At 46.1% G+C, this 18709-nt stretch overlaps 2 protein-coding genes across 4 annotated transcripts; both read right to left on the reverse strand.

The window, feature by feature from the left end:
* Positions 1 to 275: 275 nt before the first annotated feature.
* On the reverse strand, positions 276 to 5988 carry LOC127293480 (phosphomethylpyrimidine synthase, chloroplastic). 3 transcript variants are annotated; one of them, XR_007845864.2, is made up of 7 exons: positions 5841 to 5988; positions 4581 to 4888; positions 4345 to 4472; positions 2654 to 3480; positions 1339 to 2014; positions 619 to 708; positions 276 to 461 (listed from the first exon to the last, which is right to left on the reverse strand). XR_007845864.2 is itself a non-coding variant. In XM_051323111.2 (6 exons), the coding sequence occupies exons 2-5, from the start codon at positions 4883 to 4885 to the stop codon at positions 1340 to 1342; spliced, it is 1935 nt and encodes a 644-aa protein (XP_051179071.1). In that variant the 5' UTR covers positions 4886 to 4888; positions 5841 to 5988; the 3' UTR covers positions 276 to 708; position 1339. The 3 variants fall into 3 exon arrangements, 2 of the variants coding, with proteins under 2 accessions (XP_051179071.1, XP_051179072.1); XM_051323111.2 differs by having other exon boundaries at positions 276 to 708; XM_051323112.2 differs by lacking the exon at positions 276 to 461 and having other exon boundaries at positions 632 to 839.
* Positions 5989 to 13970: 7982 nt separating this feature from the next.
* Positions 13971 to 15258, reverse strand: LOC127293485 (probable galacturonosyltransferase-like 1). The gene has a single exon (XM_051323115.2). It carries the CDS (start codon positions 15226 to 15228, stop codon positions 14158 to 14160), a length of 1071 nt encoding a protein of 356 aa, XP_051179075.1. The 5' UTR covers positions 15229 to 15258; the 3' UTR covers positions 13971 to 14157.
* Positions 15259 to 18709: the final 3451 nt, after the last annotated feature.

The following is an 18709-nucleotide window of genomic DNA, read 5'->3' on the forward strand; positions in this document are numbered from 1 at the left end:
GCCAGAGTTTGCATACTTCTAGTATGAAAGATATAGATGGATAGGTGTAAAAGTAGATTATATAGGACATGGTGAATGCTTTGCAAGGTGTAACAGGCACACTGAAGTTTGACTATTGATCACACACATGACTAAATTACATGTATGCCATGATAAATACCTAAGATTCTCTCCGGGAAAAATGCCAATACGCAAACAGGTTCAAGAAATCATATACATTACCATGTAACCTCCGAGGTAAGAAAAATGCATATCCAGTTGGTGCGCTCCAGACATTCAGGAAAATACGATCCCTCGATTTCCGAAAGGTTGAGGATTGGGTGTGTCCTGGGAAACATGAAAATAGAAATGCACACTCCCTTCGCAGGCATTATCCTGATCAGGTTCAAAGGGACTTTCTCAGCCCATATCACAACAATCCAGGCCAAGGGCCCTTCAGATTGTTGAGAATACAGGCACCCCTGGTGCTACTTTCATCACTAACAATCCCATAATGATACGAAAAGAGAAATATAGCAAACATAGCACAACAGAGTTTTCTTTATTACAATCCATAACGACATAAGAAAAACTGAAGCTAAGCGACACCAGCTTTATTGAGGCAGATATCCTGCTTACCACCTCCTAACAAAGGATGGTAGAAGTGCTGTTGACAAACAGCCTAGCCATCAGATCCGCATCACCTGGAACAGATGCTGCCAAGGAGATCTGCACGAAGTTTGTATTTCTGAATTATGATAAAATACCAAAGATATACAAACACATGTGTATTCACATCCATACAGCATACAATCAAAATGTTATGTTACCTGACAAAAAAATCCAAGTAAAAGTTGAATCTAACAGAAACAAAGGAATAAGTTACTTCAGTAGAATTACATTATGATATTAAAGTATTCATGCATGTAGTTGGTCCAATAATCAATGGACCATTCAACCAAAATAATCGGGCTAATGTACACCTCTGTACAGCCAATCCAACAAACTGTTAGTTTACGACACTTTCTAATGGAAGTTAAAGCTTGTTCAATGCTGCAAAAGTTTCATATTGTGTGGACAGGAAATTAACCACATTGTATGACATGGCAATTTAGAACTATGATCAAGCAGATTATGCAATGTAATTATGATCAACCTAATAAGGTAAAAAAAAGGAGTATCCATGGTTTAAAAAATTAACTGGAGGAAACAAAAACATATATGGCTCAAACTATGAATTGTGTTTTGTGATCCATGTTTAAGGATTACTGGTATGGTTTAATTCTTATTATCATGTATACTATTTCGAATAAAAAAGCTTCATGTGTGTTCTTTTACATGATAAAAAAACTAACTGACCTTATTTTTTAGCTAGGTAGCTTTCTGGAACATAGATTTCCCCTCCAGCTTCGCCATGTTGTTCGCCACTAATTGTTTTCCTTGCAGCCATAAATTCAGCACTCATATCACTCATTCCTTGTCTCACAGCTTCCTCTACTGTCCCATAACCATGTTCATCAGCATACTTCCTTATATCCTCCGTGATTTTCATCGAACAAAATTTGGGACCACACATCGAGCAGAAATGTGCTACTTTGGCACCATCAGATGGTAATGTCTCATCATGGAAAGACATAGCAGTTACTGGATCCAGAGATAAAGCAAACTGGTCTAACCATCTAAACTCAAACCTTGCCTTGCTTAGTGCATCGTCCCATGCTTGTGCGTAGGGGTGACGCTTTGCCAAATCAGCAGCATGAGCAGCAATTTTATAGGATATCACACCTGTCTTCACATCATCACGGTTAGGCAACCCAAGGTGCTCCTTTGGTGTTACATAACAAAGAAGTGCAGTGCCAAGAGCCCCAATATTGGCAGCACCAATGGCGGAGGTGATGTGATCATAACCAGGTGCAATATCAGTTGTCAAAGGACCCAATGTATAGAAAGGTGCTTCATTGCACCACTCCAGCTGTTTCTGCATGTTTTCAGGAATTTTATGCATCGGAATATGCCCTGGACCTTCATTCATCACCTAGAAGTGAAGGAATATCAGCAAGACTAAATTATATAGCAGATAGAAATACAGCTGCAAGTTCAACTACTGATCCACTAGGGAAAATAAAAATGATTTATCATTCAGGGCACTTTGCAAATCAAGAGTTTGAAAAACCGATCTTTAATATTTTCTCACTTGTTGTTCTTCCGAGAACTAATTTCTAGGTAAGCATAAGCTACATTGCACTATTAATGAATATCTTTGCATATACACTGTTCCAAATAAAAATGACAATGTGCACATTAGTCATGGGCGCAGAAAAGATCAGATGAAAACAGTTAATATCTGTCCTATTTAATATGGTGTCTTTTATGCTCAATATGCAATCTGACAACATGGCAAATATTCAATTTTAGTGCAAAATAAAATGTTTTTTATACTTATTACCAGTTACTTTAAATATTCACTTCAATTTCATGTTAACAATAATAACTTTCTGAATGGATAACATAGTTAATAATCTTGTCCTTAGAATTTATATCAAAGTTTGCTCGCAATAATCAAAGCTTATTCAGAACATCCTGTTATTGATCAATGGAATATGAAAAACACATACAACCAAGATACCATATATTTGAATATATTTGGTTAAACTTTACTCATATTTATTCTTACCTGCACATCTTTCTCCCATGCTCGGCGTGTTAGCTCCCCTTGAGTCAGCAGTTCTGCAAACTGAGCACTGTCATTTGCATCATAAATAGAACCAGGCCTCAAACCATCACCAATTGATAATGCCACATCATACTGGTTGCATATGTCAAGAATGTCATCCCAATGCTCATAAGCAAAGTTCTCCTTGTGATACGTTAAGCACCACTTTGCATGGATTGATCCACCACGAGAAACAATGCCAGTCATTCTTTTTGCTGTAAGAGGAATATAACGGAGCAACACACCAGCATGGATGGTGAAATAATCAACACCCTGCTCAGCCTGTTCAATTAAAGTTTCTCTAAAGACTTCCCAGCTCAAATCTTCTGCAATACCATTAACCTTTTCGAGTGCTTGGTAAATAGGAACAGTCCCAATAGGAACTGAAGAGTTACGAATAATCCATTCACGGGTCTCATGGATATGGCGCCCTGTTGAAAGGTCCATGACGGTATCAGCTCCCCACATTGTGGCCCACTGGAGCTTGTGGACTTCCTCCTCAATGGAGCTCACAACAGCTGAATTTCCAATGTTTGCATTAATCTTTACCAGGAAATTTCTGCCAACAATCATGGGTTCCAATTCCAGGTGCCTCTTGTTGGAAGGAATAATGGCTCGTCCACGGGCGACCTCAGACCGGACAAATTCAGGAGTGAGGTTCTCACGTTTGGCACAGTACAACATCTCCTCTGTTATGATACCCTGCTTAGCATAGTACATTTGCGTGTATCGAGGACTACCTAACTTCTCCCTCCTGTCAATCCATTCCTTCCTTATCTTTGGGAGTCCTGCAAGAATTGAATGAATAGTTACTACAAACAAACTGATATGTCTGGAATTTCAAGTTTGGGGCAACAAAACTGATTTGAATTATTCAGATGAACAAAAGAACTGTATTGCTATTCTGATGATATCTAACTGATGGAACTTATATAGCAAATTTCCCAGGATACTAAATCATCTAACATTACCGCTTTCTTGTAGAGGACTTTATACAATAGTATGCGAGATTAACTTAATTTTTTCCTGAACGACAATCCAAGACATCGACAACTATAACCATGTGCTCTGCCAACATTTCTGTCATTTTTAACTGCATCTATCTTTATATTTACTACTATCAAAGTTAGAAGTGGAAATACATTCATCCATTCATCTCCCAACAATATATCTACAAAAGGGTTAGGGAAATGAAACACCTCCGCCCAAATGATGACGAAAACATGGAGAAAACAAACCCTGGTGACGATGACTTAATGTGGTAACTAGGGCGATATGATTATTGTGTCCTTAGAAAAACACCAGATTCAGTTAGTTAGACATCTAGTGAGATATCCGATATATGGCCAGAAAAATGTGATAAGTATACTTGGCCTCTTCAACTATTTTGCAAGTCTGAAATAAACCCTCAACTCCAAACTATGTTACCACAAAGATTAAACCGTCTATTATTTGACTATAAAATTAACTTATTCCAACAATGATTGGATCAAGGCACATGCAGTAAGTACAAATGCATAGTTGCAAGAGAGCGTGCACAGCATCTATGTTTCTATGCAACAGCTGATCTAGATGTTAAGAATCACAGAGTAAAAGCAGTTTAAATTGGTTAAAACAAAAACATGACAAGAAAGATGAGGCCAGTGAGTTACCAATCCTTGGGCTTATGTTCTGGGGACCACTGGTGTCATACGTATCGAAGTGCCCACTATCTCCGGTCAAATGGATTCTCCGGAACGGAACATTGAGTGAATGACCAGATTCCTCGTGAACAATTTCACTGCAAAACACAACGATAGCAAACACAAGGTATAATCAGTATACTGGAACACAAACATGTTGGCAAGCCAGATATAGCTGCTAGACGAACTAAAAACAGGAAGTGTGCCTGGATTCCTTGGTGCTGCGTGGAAAGCATTCTTCAAACGCCGGGAGCGGCAGAAATTCGGGAGCAGCAGGATCGACGGTCTGCTTCTTCTGCCTGGGCTTCGCTGGTTCAGCTACAGACTGGTCAGTCACTGAAGCTGCCTTGGGCCTTGAAAGAGTGAGGCTAGCGTTCCTGTCCTGCGCATCTTGCGTGCGCGAAATACCACCGAAACCGGGCAGAAGTGCAGTTTTGGGGAACTTGATGGTGCCGCAGCTGTTGTTCATAGCCATCGTCGACGGCGAGAACGAGGGTTGCAGCGCAGCCATTTCCTGTTTAAGGTGCAAATTAGTTGCTGTAGACAAAACATAGGAGTATATATTTATATATGTGCAAATGCCAACAAGTGCAGGCAGTACTACATTTATTCAGCTACAGCTATTATGATGACAAGTAGTCCTAATTTCTGTAACATTACAAGAGGTTAGATGTATCTGAAGTTTGAAAAATATGCAAGTCCTAGTGCCAATGTGGTTGGAGTCTATGCAACTACGCAGTGATCTCCACGTTTATACAGGACACTGTCGTAGTACTCAACTGTGAGGTCCCAGTATCCAGTATAAAATCATGCAGGACGTGTTTGGTTTGTGCCCAGGATTTCTCTACCAATATTTGGGTTAGCCAATATTTTGGTTGAGCTATTCCTTGCCCACAAAGTTAGCCAACATTCGCTAAAGAAAATGACCTGGAATTGGTAGTGGAGCATTGACAAGTCAAAAGGTTGTCAACTATTCAAACAACAACCAATCTTTTGGTCATGACAAAACGTTGGTAGGGTATGCTTTGGTAGCAATTCAAACACACCCGCATACTTTATATCTGTGAATGCCGAGAATTACATTATCTGGCAGCAGCCTATTATAATGACAGTTGATGTAATTTTTTAACATTCCAGGAGGTTGGCTGTATCTGAACTTGTGAAGTCTGAACCATACACGTCCTAGTGTCAATCTGGTATGCAACGACACACTCTTTTTTCTTTCTGTGAATTCTGCAACAACACACTCATCTCCACGTTTATATGGGGACAAAATTGTACTACTCAATTGTGAAGTCTCGATTCCCACTAGGAAACTGGATTGATTGTACAAAATGGATTATATATAGCAGCACAATTGCGAGCCGATCCCGGCAAACACCATAACCAATCCAATTCCCCAAAATGAAGCATACAGCAAGCACGATGGACTGGATCCGGTCATGAGAGGTAGGGAGGACGCTGACCTGACGCGAGGCGGCGGATCCCGCGAGGGTGCGGTGGGAAGTCAGGGGCGGAAGCGTTGGTTGCCTGGGGTAGAGGGGATGGCAGTGCTGAGTGGATCGAGATGGAGATCTTTTATAGGGGAAGGCGCCGGCGAGGGATGGATAGAGCACGGGTGGCCACTCCTCGCCGCAGAAGAGGACAGCCGGCGTGTGTGGCCAAACGATGGGAAACCGACGGCAGCAACAGTGGCAGATATTTGTGGCCAGCCCAGATATTCCAGTGTGCACGTCCACCTCTCGACAAAAGGTGCTCCATGATTGATTGATGACACACACGTCCAGATACGCAAAATCGCACACAGAGACAGCCAGGCAGGACAGACACAGACAGGCCTCCAAGGGACGATGGCAACAACAGTGGCTCGCAGCAGATATTTCTGTCCGCAGAGCGCACAGACAGAGCAGTCTTGGAGCAACGGCTGACGAGTGGGGTGCAGTCGCCGGCGGATCACCGCGCTAGGATCAGTGCATGTCTGCGACGAGGCGGGCGGCGGTCGAATGTAGGAAGCGGCCGGCCAGGGATCGATGCCATGGGCGGCGGCGGCGGCGGCGGTGCGAGTGTAGGCGCGGCGGGGTTGGTCGCCGGAGGAGACGAGGAGGGGGCTGAGCGGCGGCGTCTCGCGAGACGAGGCTTCCTGGGCCGCTCGGCTACTTGAGGCCTGGGCTGGTCGGGCAGATGGCCTGTCGACGTTTCATAAGTTTTCTTGTAAGGTGGCCCAATAGGTAGTGAAGCTCGTGGGCTCGTTTGCTAGTAAGCAATTCCCTAAGCTGAAGTTCCTCTTTTCCCTAAAAACAAAAAACAAAAAAAGTGGAGCAAGGTGAGACAGCCTACTATATCGGCGATTCAACGAGGTTTGGTCCACCACATGTTTCTGCAAGCCTCCATTGGCTGAAAGTTACAAATTTGTTGTCATCGGTAACGACGAATTACTTGTCCTACAAATTATATGATAATATATATATTGTGAAGAAATGTGTATTAAATTAGCGGGGTATTAGAGCACATATTTATAAGTCCATATAGCTTAAGATGTTTAACTTGGATATACTGTGTATAAATTTATGTAAAATGGATTCTAGTATTTTTGGGTTTTGTAATACAATATTTCAGAAGAAATAGCTAAGTCTTACTAAGGGGCGTTATGTGGTCCTGTAAGAATATTTGGATAGATCTGAAGATAAGAATAAGAATATTTGTAACAAATTATATGACAATGCTCGAATTCCGGCATTGAATAGATCTGAAGATAAGAATATTTGTCCATCTGTAATGGAGATTACATTAGTAGGAATATAGGCAGAAACGTCTCCAGATTGAGCCTCAACTATTGGTAAAGCGGTCATACTTCCTTCGCCTAAAAGAGAATTTAATTTCGCGGCTCTTTCTAAAAGGCGTGAATGCAAATAAAAGTCAACATGCTAAAAAAAGTCCAAGTTTTAGCTCAAAGTCAACAAGTCAAAGAGTGAACAAGAAAAGAAAGGGGTCAAAGATAAGGGCCCAAAAGGAAGCAACCCAAGATAACAGTGAAAATACGTGATGAAACCTGGGTTCAACGGAACCCAAGTTACTATAGCGCCCCAAAATCCGTATTTCTAAACCTCTAAAATTTTCAAATAATATTTTTGCATGTAGATGATGACGTATGTATGTGTGTGCCAACTTTTATACCCAAATTTAAAAGTATGTAGCTTATGCAAAAATTACAAGTTTCAGATTAATAGTCTAAAGAAACTCCCCCTCCCAAAAAAAATTATAACTTAGTGGTCGGGTAACCAAAAAAATTATAACTTAGTAACTTAGTGACAGAGTAAGTTTAACGGATTCCGCAGTACCAGGTGCCAAATAATCGCTTTATGATAATGGATGGATATGTAAGCTAGTCAATGATAGAACATGCATCTTCCTTTCTCTCTAGTTACAAATGACCTAGTGAATCACAAGCGACGACGGTTAAACTCCCATTTTAGAGGCGGGAGGTTATCCTTGGTCATTTGCCAAGCTTCTCTAGTTCATAAATAGCTTCCATGGGGTGTGTAATTATTCACTCCCGCTAGAATTCAACTCAAGGGGAGAGGGCTAGAGATCTAAGAACAAGGTCAGGAGAGCTATAGTGTTTGATCCGTGAAGTTAATGCAAAATCTGAACAACATAGAGCGAGAGGTGTGTCTAGAGGCGACAATTGGGAAGTTTGCGATGACCCGAGTGTTCTCCTCTCCGGCAGGTTGAATCCCTCTTAGGACACTCTCTCCACATAGGACCAAGTTTCAAAAAACATCACTGTGTCGGTTAGTTATCTTTTAGAGGAAGCCGATCTTCGCTAGCTATAAGGCCAATGCACACAATCTCTATTAGCCATGGAATTTTTTCTTCAGTTGACGCCGTTGGGTCGTTTTGAAATGAGTTTTTCTGGGGTAATGGGAAATGGTGCAATGATGTTGCGTAGAACGAAAAAAAATTCTGACTCCTAGCACGTCCCTTGTTAGAGAGAAGGAAAAAAAAACACTTGTGTGTTGAATATTTTCCATAAGACCATATGGTTGGGTTTCTCCTAAACAAAATTACGTGCAATATGAAATTCATTTGATTCAATCGTATAGCCTAGAAGGTATTACTGAAATTTTCTCCTTACACTAGAATGTTTTTTTCTTCATCTAAAATTATTTCGATCCAAAGAGCCAACGGGGCCGAAAATGGTGAGAGCCAATAAGGAAGCTCAGGGCATCTCCAGTGGCGAGCGTCCGTTTGTGTCCGCCGTGACCGGAAATACGTCTGGGCCTGTTCCAGCGGGGCGACGCAAAGTGACCGGGCCGTCCACGGAGACGCAAACCTGGCCCAAATATGCGCCAGGTTTGCGTCTCCGCGGACGCTCGGCGGTCGCTCCGAGTGTCCGCTCGGTCCTCGCGCGGGCCCGCCTGGCAGCGGCACAACTGCTTCGTCTTCCGCGGCATTACTTCCGGGCGGCGCGCTGCAGCCTTTGCAGGGCCGCGTTAATGGCGTGCCTCGGCTTCCGCGAGCGTGCGCAGCGTCGATGCGTCTTCTCCGCCGATCGGCACCGAGGCGTCGCCGGCGATCGCGGCCGCGTTAATGGCGATGCCTCGCGTGGCTCACGGCCGTCGCCTACCTCTATGCACGTAGTAATGGCGATGCCACGCGTGGCGCGGCCGTCGCCCTGCCTCCGTGCTATATATACAGGGGCGCGAGCATCTCATCTCCTCCCCACAAACCCTAGCCGCCGCTGCCGTAGCGCCGCCTGTCAAGCAGATCCACCATGAGCAGCGCCAGACGCGGCCAGGCTGCCGCGCCTCCACCTCCACCTTCACCTCCCACTCCACCTCCTCCGGCGTCGAGCTCCTCCGAGGAGTTCAACTCCGAAGATAGCACCGATCTCCTCCACCCGGTCAGGGACGCCGCGGCCCTGGCACTCGCGGCGCAGGAAGCAGAGGAGGAGCTGGCGGGCCACGCGGCGTTGGACGCTGAGCTGGAACAGCGCAGGCTGGCGGCTGCCGCTGCAGCCGAGGACTCCGAATCGGAGATATCTTGGTCCTCCGATGACCCTGATGCGCCAACGCCGGAGGATAAGGCGGCGGAGCAGCGGGTCCTCGTCGAGTCTTTCGAGACGCTCAAGGACGAGGCCGCCAACGCGAGGCTGGAGCAGTGCCTGCAAAAGGACGCGGCGGCGCACCGAGCCATAGCGGCCGCGCGGGAGGCGGCGGAGAAGCAGGCGACGGAACGACGCAACGACGGTGCCGGCCCGTCAGGAAGCAAGTAGTCTAGGCTCATAGATCTACTTTGTATAGTTTTTATGCATTTTTATGTACTACTTTCAATGTTTGTACTATGTTGCAATTCAAAAAATGGGCCGTCCCGGTGGAAGTACACCCAGACGCAAACGGACGAGCGGACAAAATATATCCGCGGGGCGACGCAAACGGACGCTCGCGACCACTTTTGGGCGTCCGAAATGCGTCGCGCCGCTGGAGATGCCCTCAGACCAACCGGGACTGTGGAGCGATACCAGCAGACTGCACACATGGATAACGGATCAGGCCGAATTATTTTACGACTAGTTTGAGTGCTGAAACTTCTAAGTCTAGCTGTAGCAAAAGTTTTCGGCGAAAAGAAAAGCTGTAGTAGCAAAAGCGAGGAATTCACAAGTGGAGGTGACACTGTAATTGGAAAAGGGGTCGCTACGGTGGGAGTAGCTAGTAGCAAAAGTGCAGGCTGAACGGCCGAATGTCACCCGACACGGCTCGGTCGTCGTAGGATTGTTACCAGCACTACACTATTACGCGTAGCAATCAGGTCTGGGTGGGCAAAGTTGCATACAACCATACAGTATCCGGATCAGCTTCAGCAGCACTGCAAGTCTGCAACCCCTTTTTGGCGCCGTTTTCAGCTTGTTTAAAGGGTAAAGTCAATAGTTTAAAAGAAAGACCGGCCCTGATCAAACAACATAAACCAATCGGTTTGAGCTATTTTTCTACGTGATTTTTGTGGGTTTATCAGATTAGTGTTCAGCTGCGTTTTGCGTGATCACAAAATTGCGGTCGAGCGGTGGCGGACACAGCTGGGTGGCTGGCCCACCCTGAAATTTTGGAAAACTTTTTTATATATTTGGGAAAAAAATTATCACGTATGAACATTACAAAAAAAATTAGGGGGGCGTCTGCCTACCCGACAGTTTTTTTGTGCGTCCGCTACTGCCAGCGAGGGTGGTTGTGCGCGCCGGGGTTGCGTGAAGGCCCTCTGCAGGGCAGTGGACCAAGATGTGGGTTGCGGGTTGGGGGAGTCCAGGCGCTTCGTGCTCCTCTTCCATCGGCCTAGCACGCTCCGGGATCAGGACGTCAGGGTGGCGGCCTTAGAGAGGTGACCGTGGCATGGCAACCGTCTTGGCGTGAGGTGTCGAGGCGGCTGCAATGTAGGGAGGAGCTTGGCCGCCGAATGCATTGTCATGCTACCATCTTGCAACTCCTTGAGCGTTGTGGCCGGGTCGAACTCTCGGCGAAATCCCTCCATGGACTTCGGTCGATGCCGACGACTGCGACATATATGGGCGTCGTTCTCCTTCTTGTTTGCGCCGTTGTGAAGTTTCGATCCTGACTGACATGAGTGGTTCTAGAATCTCCGAGTGAAAACCTAAACCCCATCTGAGCGGGTGACGGTGACATAAGCGTTACTAACTTGTTGGAGGCGCCGCCTTTGAATTCTTGGCCCTCATGGTGCGACAGGTTCGTGGCGGCTGGGTAGGATGGATCTATGGTCGAGGGAGGGAGACGCCGGGGCAGCTACCCAGACACTTGCGGTACATCGAAGCTGCAACCTCGGTCTCTTATGCAACAAGAACAAAGGTCCCTATGGGATAGGGCCGTGGCAATGCATGGTTTTGGGTGGCGTCCTAGCGCTTCGTGAGCACTGATGTCGTCGATCCAACTAGGGTGTTTGCTGTGTTTGGTGTTTGCCCTGTATGAACAACGAGTCTCCTCGCATGATCGCAAAAAAAAAAGAGCTATATACATCCGCGGGGTACACAAACTTGTCATCTATGTGCAAATTCATACACAAAGTTGCAAAGTGTGGTGCAGTGGTACATCAACTTGACATGCGGATTGGTTTTGGTCCATTTAGCCTGTGCGGCCAATACGTGCGATACGAGTAGGTTTAATTGGGCTAATATGGTGAAACTTTGACCACTATTTTTATATACTACTAATATATGGTGAAACTTTGACCACTATTTTATGTACTAATATCACTTAAGGTACGGCAAGGGGTTGCCGGTATTTTATTGGGCTCGAAGCGGCTCCAGCATTTTATTGGACGTGCCGGTGCGATTCCAATTTTGCCGCCGACCCCCAAATTGCTATTGAGAACATCTTCAGTCGTGTCCCCCAAAATCATCCACAAACGGCGCCGGATCGAGCGTTTGGGGGACACTTTTTCTTGGGACCGTTGCTGCCCAGTCGCGTCCCCCAACCCCCTCCCCCCAAACATAATTTCAAATAGTTCAATTCAAAAGAGATTGTTCCCGCCGAAGTCGCTGCCGATGACCGAGTCGCCGCTCACCATCGACCACGACTCGGAAAGGCCCTGATGTTCCAGAACCTTCCACTTGGGGCCTCGTGAGCCCGATGCCTTCTTCTTCCTCACACCGATCGCGTAAACCTCCACGAGATCTTCTGCATCCTCCGGGTCATCCTCTCCTCGTTGACTTCTTCGCCGCCGTCCTCTTCGTCATCCTAGTTGTCGTCCTCCTCCTCCTCGTCCCCCTCCTCCTCCTCGTGCGCTACCTCCTCTTCCCCGAACGAAGCACCGGTGCCCTCAAATTCGAGCGGACCCCTGCGGCCAGTGAAGGCAACACCGTCCTCACCATGGCCTTGCTGAAGCTGCGGCGCGTCGTACGTCTGAGAGAACAAGGCGTTTGGGTTGAAGCCACCATGCGGTCGCGCATTCTCGTACCGCGGCGACAAGTTCGGTGTCAGGCACCCGGGCGTCGCTAATGCGGCCTCGCCAAAGAAACCGGGTGTCGACGGGGACGCCACTACCGGAATGTACACCATGGCCGATGTACTCCATGGGCTCGTGGAGGAAGCAGCGAGACACACGGTCAGCGCAGCCTTCTGCTTCGTCCTCGCCGTCGGCGCCTTCCGCGGCTTCGCGAAGGGCGCCTTCGGCCCCTTCGTCACTGCCTCCTTGCCCGGTGGCTTGGTGGCTTCCTTCGGCCGCTTTCTTCGCCACTTTTTGGGGCCTGTCGGCGCCATGGCTAGGAGAGAGTAGCGGCAGCGGGAGGGGGAGAGTAGCTGCGGCGGGAGGGGGTGAAATCTTTTGGCAGGGTAGAAATGTGCGGGGGAGGGCGAGATGTGGTGGGACTGGTTAAATTTCAATGTGTCAATGACGCGTCGGGCCTGCCACTCCCCGCCTCGCTTCTCTCTCTATCTGGCGCGCCTGGAGCATCCCCTGTGGAGCTAGGATGGGCTCGAGGCGTCGGGCACCGTATTGAGCTGCGTTGGACCAAAGGAACGTTTGGGACGCGCGACTGGGACCGAAAATATGTCTGGCATGCCCCAAAGTCATTTGGGGGACGCGAGTGGAGATGCTCTGAGGGCGCTATTGAACTCGCCGGTGGAGAGGCTCCAACATGTATAAATGATTACGTGTTTCAGAAACAAAATTTCATTGAATGAAAAAAAAAGTTGAGGTGCAGTATATTGGTGCAACTATGTTTACAAGCCAAAATTGGCCACATTTCACCCCTAGCCCACTAGATTTTAAATCCCGGATTTTGGTGTTTCATAAAGGCGGAATATTTTTCATTGGGAGGCGACGTTTCCGTCGACAGCGAGGCGCTTGTGGTGACTTCGTCAATCTCAAAATCCGACAGATCAGATCTTCAGCGCAGTTTCTCAGAGGTGATCATAGAGGTAAGTGTGTGCGCGTATGTATAAGGGTCTTTAATTGTACCGTGTTTCGACAAAAAAAAGAATCGGCCACATTCAGAGTCCGCATCAGTGCGCGTGCGAACCGGAAGTACCACCGATGAATAGTTATGCCTTTGATAGGGATAAAACATAATTGCCAGAAAAAATAGTGAGCTTCTGTAATTTTCTTGTGGGTAAAAATAAGCAAGAACTTGCTCATGTGATTCATGTTCGGTTATGAACAGGTGTTTCTGCAAAATCTTCATACCAGGACAAGTCCACCGTGGCCTCAAACGGACTGAATTGACCAAAACGTTTCGGACGAACAGGTTATTGTACCACTATAGTCCACTGTGCAACTTTGTGTATGAATTTGCACATAGAAGACAAGTTTGTGTACCCTAGGTGTATATAGCTCAAAAAAAAAATAGTCTCCTCGCATACTTGGCTTTTCATCCCGAATTTCTTTATAACCTGAAATATAAACAGTTTGTGTGGTTATTTTATCCGATTTTGCTTATAAACTGGTTCTCCCATCTTAACAGCCTTTACCTTAAAAAATCAGTGTGTGATTTGACTCCTGTTAATTTTTTACATGTGATATATTTTGGGTTATGAGATTAGTCTTCAGATGTGATTTTGATCACAGTCCAACTGTTGAGGAATTTTGGGTGCTTTATTCGAGAAAGTAACTAACAATTCATTTATAATGTTCTTCTGCAGTTTATGTACATCTGTCGCAAACATTCTAGTGTGTCAAAACATTACAGGTTGAGAACATGAACAAACGAAGGAAATCATCTTCTCCTAAATCCTAATAATCTAACTGATCAAAAACTGGCGGTGACCGGATCGACCGCGATCACAAGCTGTCGATCCCGGCGTCCGGCCGTAGCAGGTCGTACTTGGCCCAGACGGCGTCGAGCGGGCATGGCCGGCCGGCGTCGAGCCGGTCCCAGGGCTTTCCCTTCCCGCTCCAGTGCAGCAGGCTGACGGGGCCTGCGTGCAGGCCGCGGCATAGCCCGCGGTAGTTGTCCCCGCCGAGGCCGTGCTGGTTCCAGCGGTGCTCCACGGCGGCGATCCGGCCGGCGAACACGAGCAGGAAGGGCGGCAGCGAGCCGAGGTCGTAGATGCGCACCCGCTTCTGCAGCTGCATCCAGCCCTCGATCTGCGCCGTGTAGCCGGCGCGGCGCCAGCGGGGCAGGTCGAGCACCATGACGCCCGTGTTGAAGTAGCAGGCGCGCCGCCCGCGGAAGGTGGAGGAGAGCGCCGGGCTGGCCCAGAACCCCGGGGTGAAGTAGGACGTGAAGTTGGCCCCGCAGTACTCTGGCGCGGCGACAGCGGTGTCGTCTGGGAGAGGCGTGGCGGCGAGGGAGGCGACGTCGTCGGTGAGGATGACGTCGGAGTCGAGGTAGACCACGCGGCGCACGCAGGGAGGGAGCGTGGTGGCGAGGTAGGTGCGCGCGTAGTTGAGCGGGCGGTCGAGCGCGCCGCGGATGGACGCGGAGATGAGCCCCGCCACGCGCGACTCGTCGAACGGGTATACGCGGAAGGTGAGAGATGGGAAGGAGCCCCGCACGGCGGCCGCGAGCTCGGCGGTGGTGCTGGATGGTGGGCCGGTTGCGGCGGCGAGGAAGTGGAAGTGGACGGACTCCGGGCAGGAGGCGTGGCGCAGGACGGAGAGCACCGCGGCCATGGTGCCGCGCAGGTAGGACGCGTCGAGCGTCATGGCCACGTGCACGGCCGCGTTGGGCGAGCACGCCGCGTCCGCGCCGGAGGTGGGCGGCAGCGGGGGAGGGCACCGTGTTGCGGCGCCGCCCGCGGAGTTGGTGAAGTGAGGGGCCTCGCGGAACCTTGGCACGGCGGCCGTGGCCGCGCCGGCGCAGAGGAGGAGCGAGAGCGCGGCGAGGAGGAGCGTGGAGGAGCGCGACATGTTTTAATTTAGGAAGTGGGTGTGTGCGGCTGCGCGTTGTTTGTGTGCGCGCGCTGGCCGGGGGTTTTATACGGGGGCGCGCGCGTGGTGCGTGCGGAAATCGGGAGGGTGCGTCAAATTTGGGTCAGAGGCTTGGAGGAGGGCTGCGACTGAGGAAACCGTGTTTGAACGTGTAACGTGCGCGCCTAACTGAGTTGTAGTAAACGAGATGTCGGCGAGAAGTCTGAAGAACACTCTTATCGTGCAACGGTGGGCGCGTCCAGAAGCAAACTCGTCCTCCTCTCTTCGGTTCTCAACTTTGATATCGAATCTAAGTTTATGCATTTCACTATAAGGTGACGGCTTTGCATTACACTATAATCTAGATTTTGTCATGAGATTTTTTCATTTTTATTGATGGAAAAATACAATGTATTTTGATCTGAAAATTTACACGTTGACAGATTTCAACATTCTCTACATCTATGTATTTTATTTCAAAATTTTATGGAAATATGAAATCAAATTTTTTGAAGTTTTTGAGAGAAAAAAGAAACCGGACTACTTGTAGCCCTGTCCACAAAAGAATTTTTCGCACATTAAAGGGCATATGTAGAGTTGGGATATTTTACCTCCAGTGTGCACAATAGTTATTCTATACCCACCCTCAATCTTTACAACCATAAATGATTTTTACGTCACGTAATTTTTATCTTACTTCAGAAGTGGAATTAAACATAAGAAGAAATAGCCATGGCAAACATAAAAAACATTACATGACGTACACAAATGCGACGTAAAATACATTTTTTGGTGTTGTTTACACTGTAACGACTAATATAATGCATTTTTATGTCGAGTTTTTTTATTGCGAGCCAATATAAACGTAATTATTTGTATAAAAACATAATTTTATAAATTTACCAACATAATATTATGTTGGGTGCAAAATAACTTTTCTGCATCCTAGGAGTCAAATACTGTTTCTATATATAGGTATATGTGTATTTAGATAAATTTACCACAGCTGCATGCAAGCACCGATACTTTGGGCGGATGCAAAAAAGATTCACTCGGTCGGCGAAAAAAAAGTGTTCGGGTTCGGCTTGCCTGATAGGAACCTGTCGTGTTCAGCTTGCCTGATAAGGGTCTATCGGGTTATCTTTTTCCGGTACATTTTTAGACTGATATGTCTTACAGACTGGTCCACTGAATTTTGACCAGTCAGGTTAGCCTAGCCCGACAACTACTAATCGGGAATAACTACCCGGACGGTGTATTATTTTTGAAAAAGTTCAGAATCGAGTCTTGTTTTTATATTAATAAAAAGAAAAGTATTACTCCCTCCGATTCATATTAATTGACTTCAATATAGATGTATCTAGAACTAAAATATGTCTAGATACACCCATATTAGAGTCAATTAATATGATGGTATCACATTCCAGACAGCAACCTCGTAGTTACGTGATGAACCTCCCGTGGTTTGAGTAGAACTACAACCCTACACTTTACCCTACTCTCCGAAAAAACAGATTTACCAGATACATTTCATCATGGGAAGCAAAATCTGAACACAATCCTGAAACGCCGTGCATGTGCACGAACAAAGAAAAGATAGTCCCAATGACACATTGTTTTCCGGTGTTTCTTATTCCAAACTTGTGACAAGATATGGGGGCAATAGTCTGAATAAGACACGTAGGACTAGTAACAAGAAAAGCAAGAAGATGACCTCTACATAGCATGACTGAAACTTATCCGTGTCCATGGAGATACAAATAGTCCATCGAGAGGACTATATATGAGGGGTACAAAAGGACCCTCTAAAAAGGAGAAGATTGGTTTTAATAATGGAACCATGTTAGCTGTTTGGTAAGAAAGCCGCATTGAAAGGCTCTAAAATAAAATAAAAAGGCAAAATAAAACTTCATACAATATTAGGTGAAATCCTATCCAATGTGCTCTTTGAATAAGGTGTATACTTACGAAAACACGCAAATTTGAGTCCACTCTCTATTATCCGTGGAAAAAGAACTTGCGGACAAGTTTTATACGCGGCGCGTAGCCTCTTTCTGCTTGTGGAAAACATGAGGATGTGTCAAATTTGGGTCTGAGGCTTTGAAGAGGATTGGGACCGATGAAACCATGTTTGAATGTGTAACATGTGTCCCTAAATAAGTAGTAGGAAACGATATGTATGTGAGAAGTAATCGTCCTCCTCCGTTTGGCTCTATGTTCTCTACTTCAATTCTGAATTTATATTTATGCATTTCGGTATAAAATAACATCTTGTAAGTCTATTACTCCAAATGGAGAACCTTTTAAATTAGGGTGTGGTTTTTTACGTGGATATGTTGTACGATATGTTTGCTGGAAAACAAGATGTAAACCTCGTACTACCTGTTTAGCACATGGTGTTTTGTGTGTCATAATTACACGCGGTACTCCGATCACATTTGAAGGCAGCACGTACCAGAGTTCAGTTTGACATTCCTAACAAAAAAATACTTAACTGGATGCACTAATCGATAAAATAAACTAGAGTAGTACCATAAATTTGTTTGGTGAAAGACATGAAAACTGTTATGAATGGATAAAAAAAGGGATCATGTTGTACAAGAGGGATATGCAAGGGAGAAACGATGTGGTTGCGGGACCTATTTGAAAACGTGGCACGTGGTAGCATGTTGCACAATGACATATCTATCCATGAGACCCATGAGTTAACAGTAGCCACAATAAGAAGTATCATACACTAGTATTATGCATATGATACTAGTATATGATACCACCTCCATATTGCATAGTATTATAAGATAAGTATCATAGTTTGATTATATTTAATGTTTTGTAGGATCTCAATGCAAATGTGTGTACATGATGTATTTTCCACTAATTTTTTTTAGTATTACATGCTATGATATGGTATTATATTATGATAGCACTCTCATCTCTCACCTCATTAATTGTTGTGCCACATTAGATTTTTGCCAATATTGCATGTATGATACTACTTATGATACTCCTATTGGGGCTAGTCTAAATCTCTGTACTGCTCAAGATGATTAAGTAATAGTCATCGGATCATGAGACGAAGCTTTAACTCTAGTATATCGGCAGTACATTCAGTGTGACCACTTGATGACTCACAAGTATAGGGATCACAACAGTCTTCGAGGGAAGTAAAACTCAAATATATTGATTCGACACAAGGGGAGGTAAAGAATACTTATAAGCCTTAACGGCGGAGTTGTTAATTCAGCTGCACCTGGAAAAGATCTAGTAAGAGGGGTGATGTGAAAGCAGCAGTAATACGAGAGCAACGACAACAGTAACACAACAACAATAGCACCGAGGAGATAGCACCAGAAAGTATTCCAATGCGGAGTTGACTGTAGAGCAATGATGATGACAGAAGGACCGGGGTTCCCAGCGATCTACACTAGTGGTAACTCTCCAAATAATATGTGTTGGGTGAACAAATTATAGTTGGGCAATT

The sequence above is a fragment of the Lolium perenne genome, chromosome 4 (assembly GCF_019359855.2).
Source record: "Lolium perenne isolate Kyuss_39 chromosome 4, Kyuss_2.0, whole genome shotgun sequence".
Classification (NCBI taxonomy): Eukaryota; Viridiplantae; Streptophyta; class Magnoliopsida; order Poales; family Poaceae; genus Lolium; species Lolium perenne.

What these genes read in the sequence shown, in the direction of transcription:
- LOC127293485 (XM_051323115.2), bottom strand. Translation starts at nt 15,228, where the DNA reads ATGTCGCGCTCCTCCACGCTCCTCCTCGCCGCGCTCTCGCTCCTCCTC.
- LOC127293480 (XM_051323111.2), bottom strand. Translation starts at nt 4,885, where the DNA reads ATGGCTGCGCTGCAACCCTCGTTCTCGCCGTCGACGATGGCTATGAAC. An exon ending in CGCAGCACCAAGGAATCCAG is followed by an intron (nt 4,473 to 4,580) that starts GCACACTTCCTG and finishes TGTGTTTTGCAG; the next exon opens with TGAAATTGTTCACGAGGAAT. An exon ending in CATGGGAGAAAGATGTGCAG is followed by an intron (nt 2,015 to 2,653) that starts GTAAGAATAAAT and finishes CTTCACTTCTAG; the next exon opens with GTGATGAATGAAGGTCCAGG.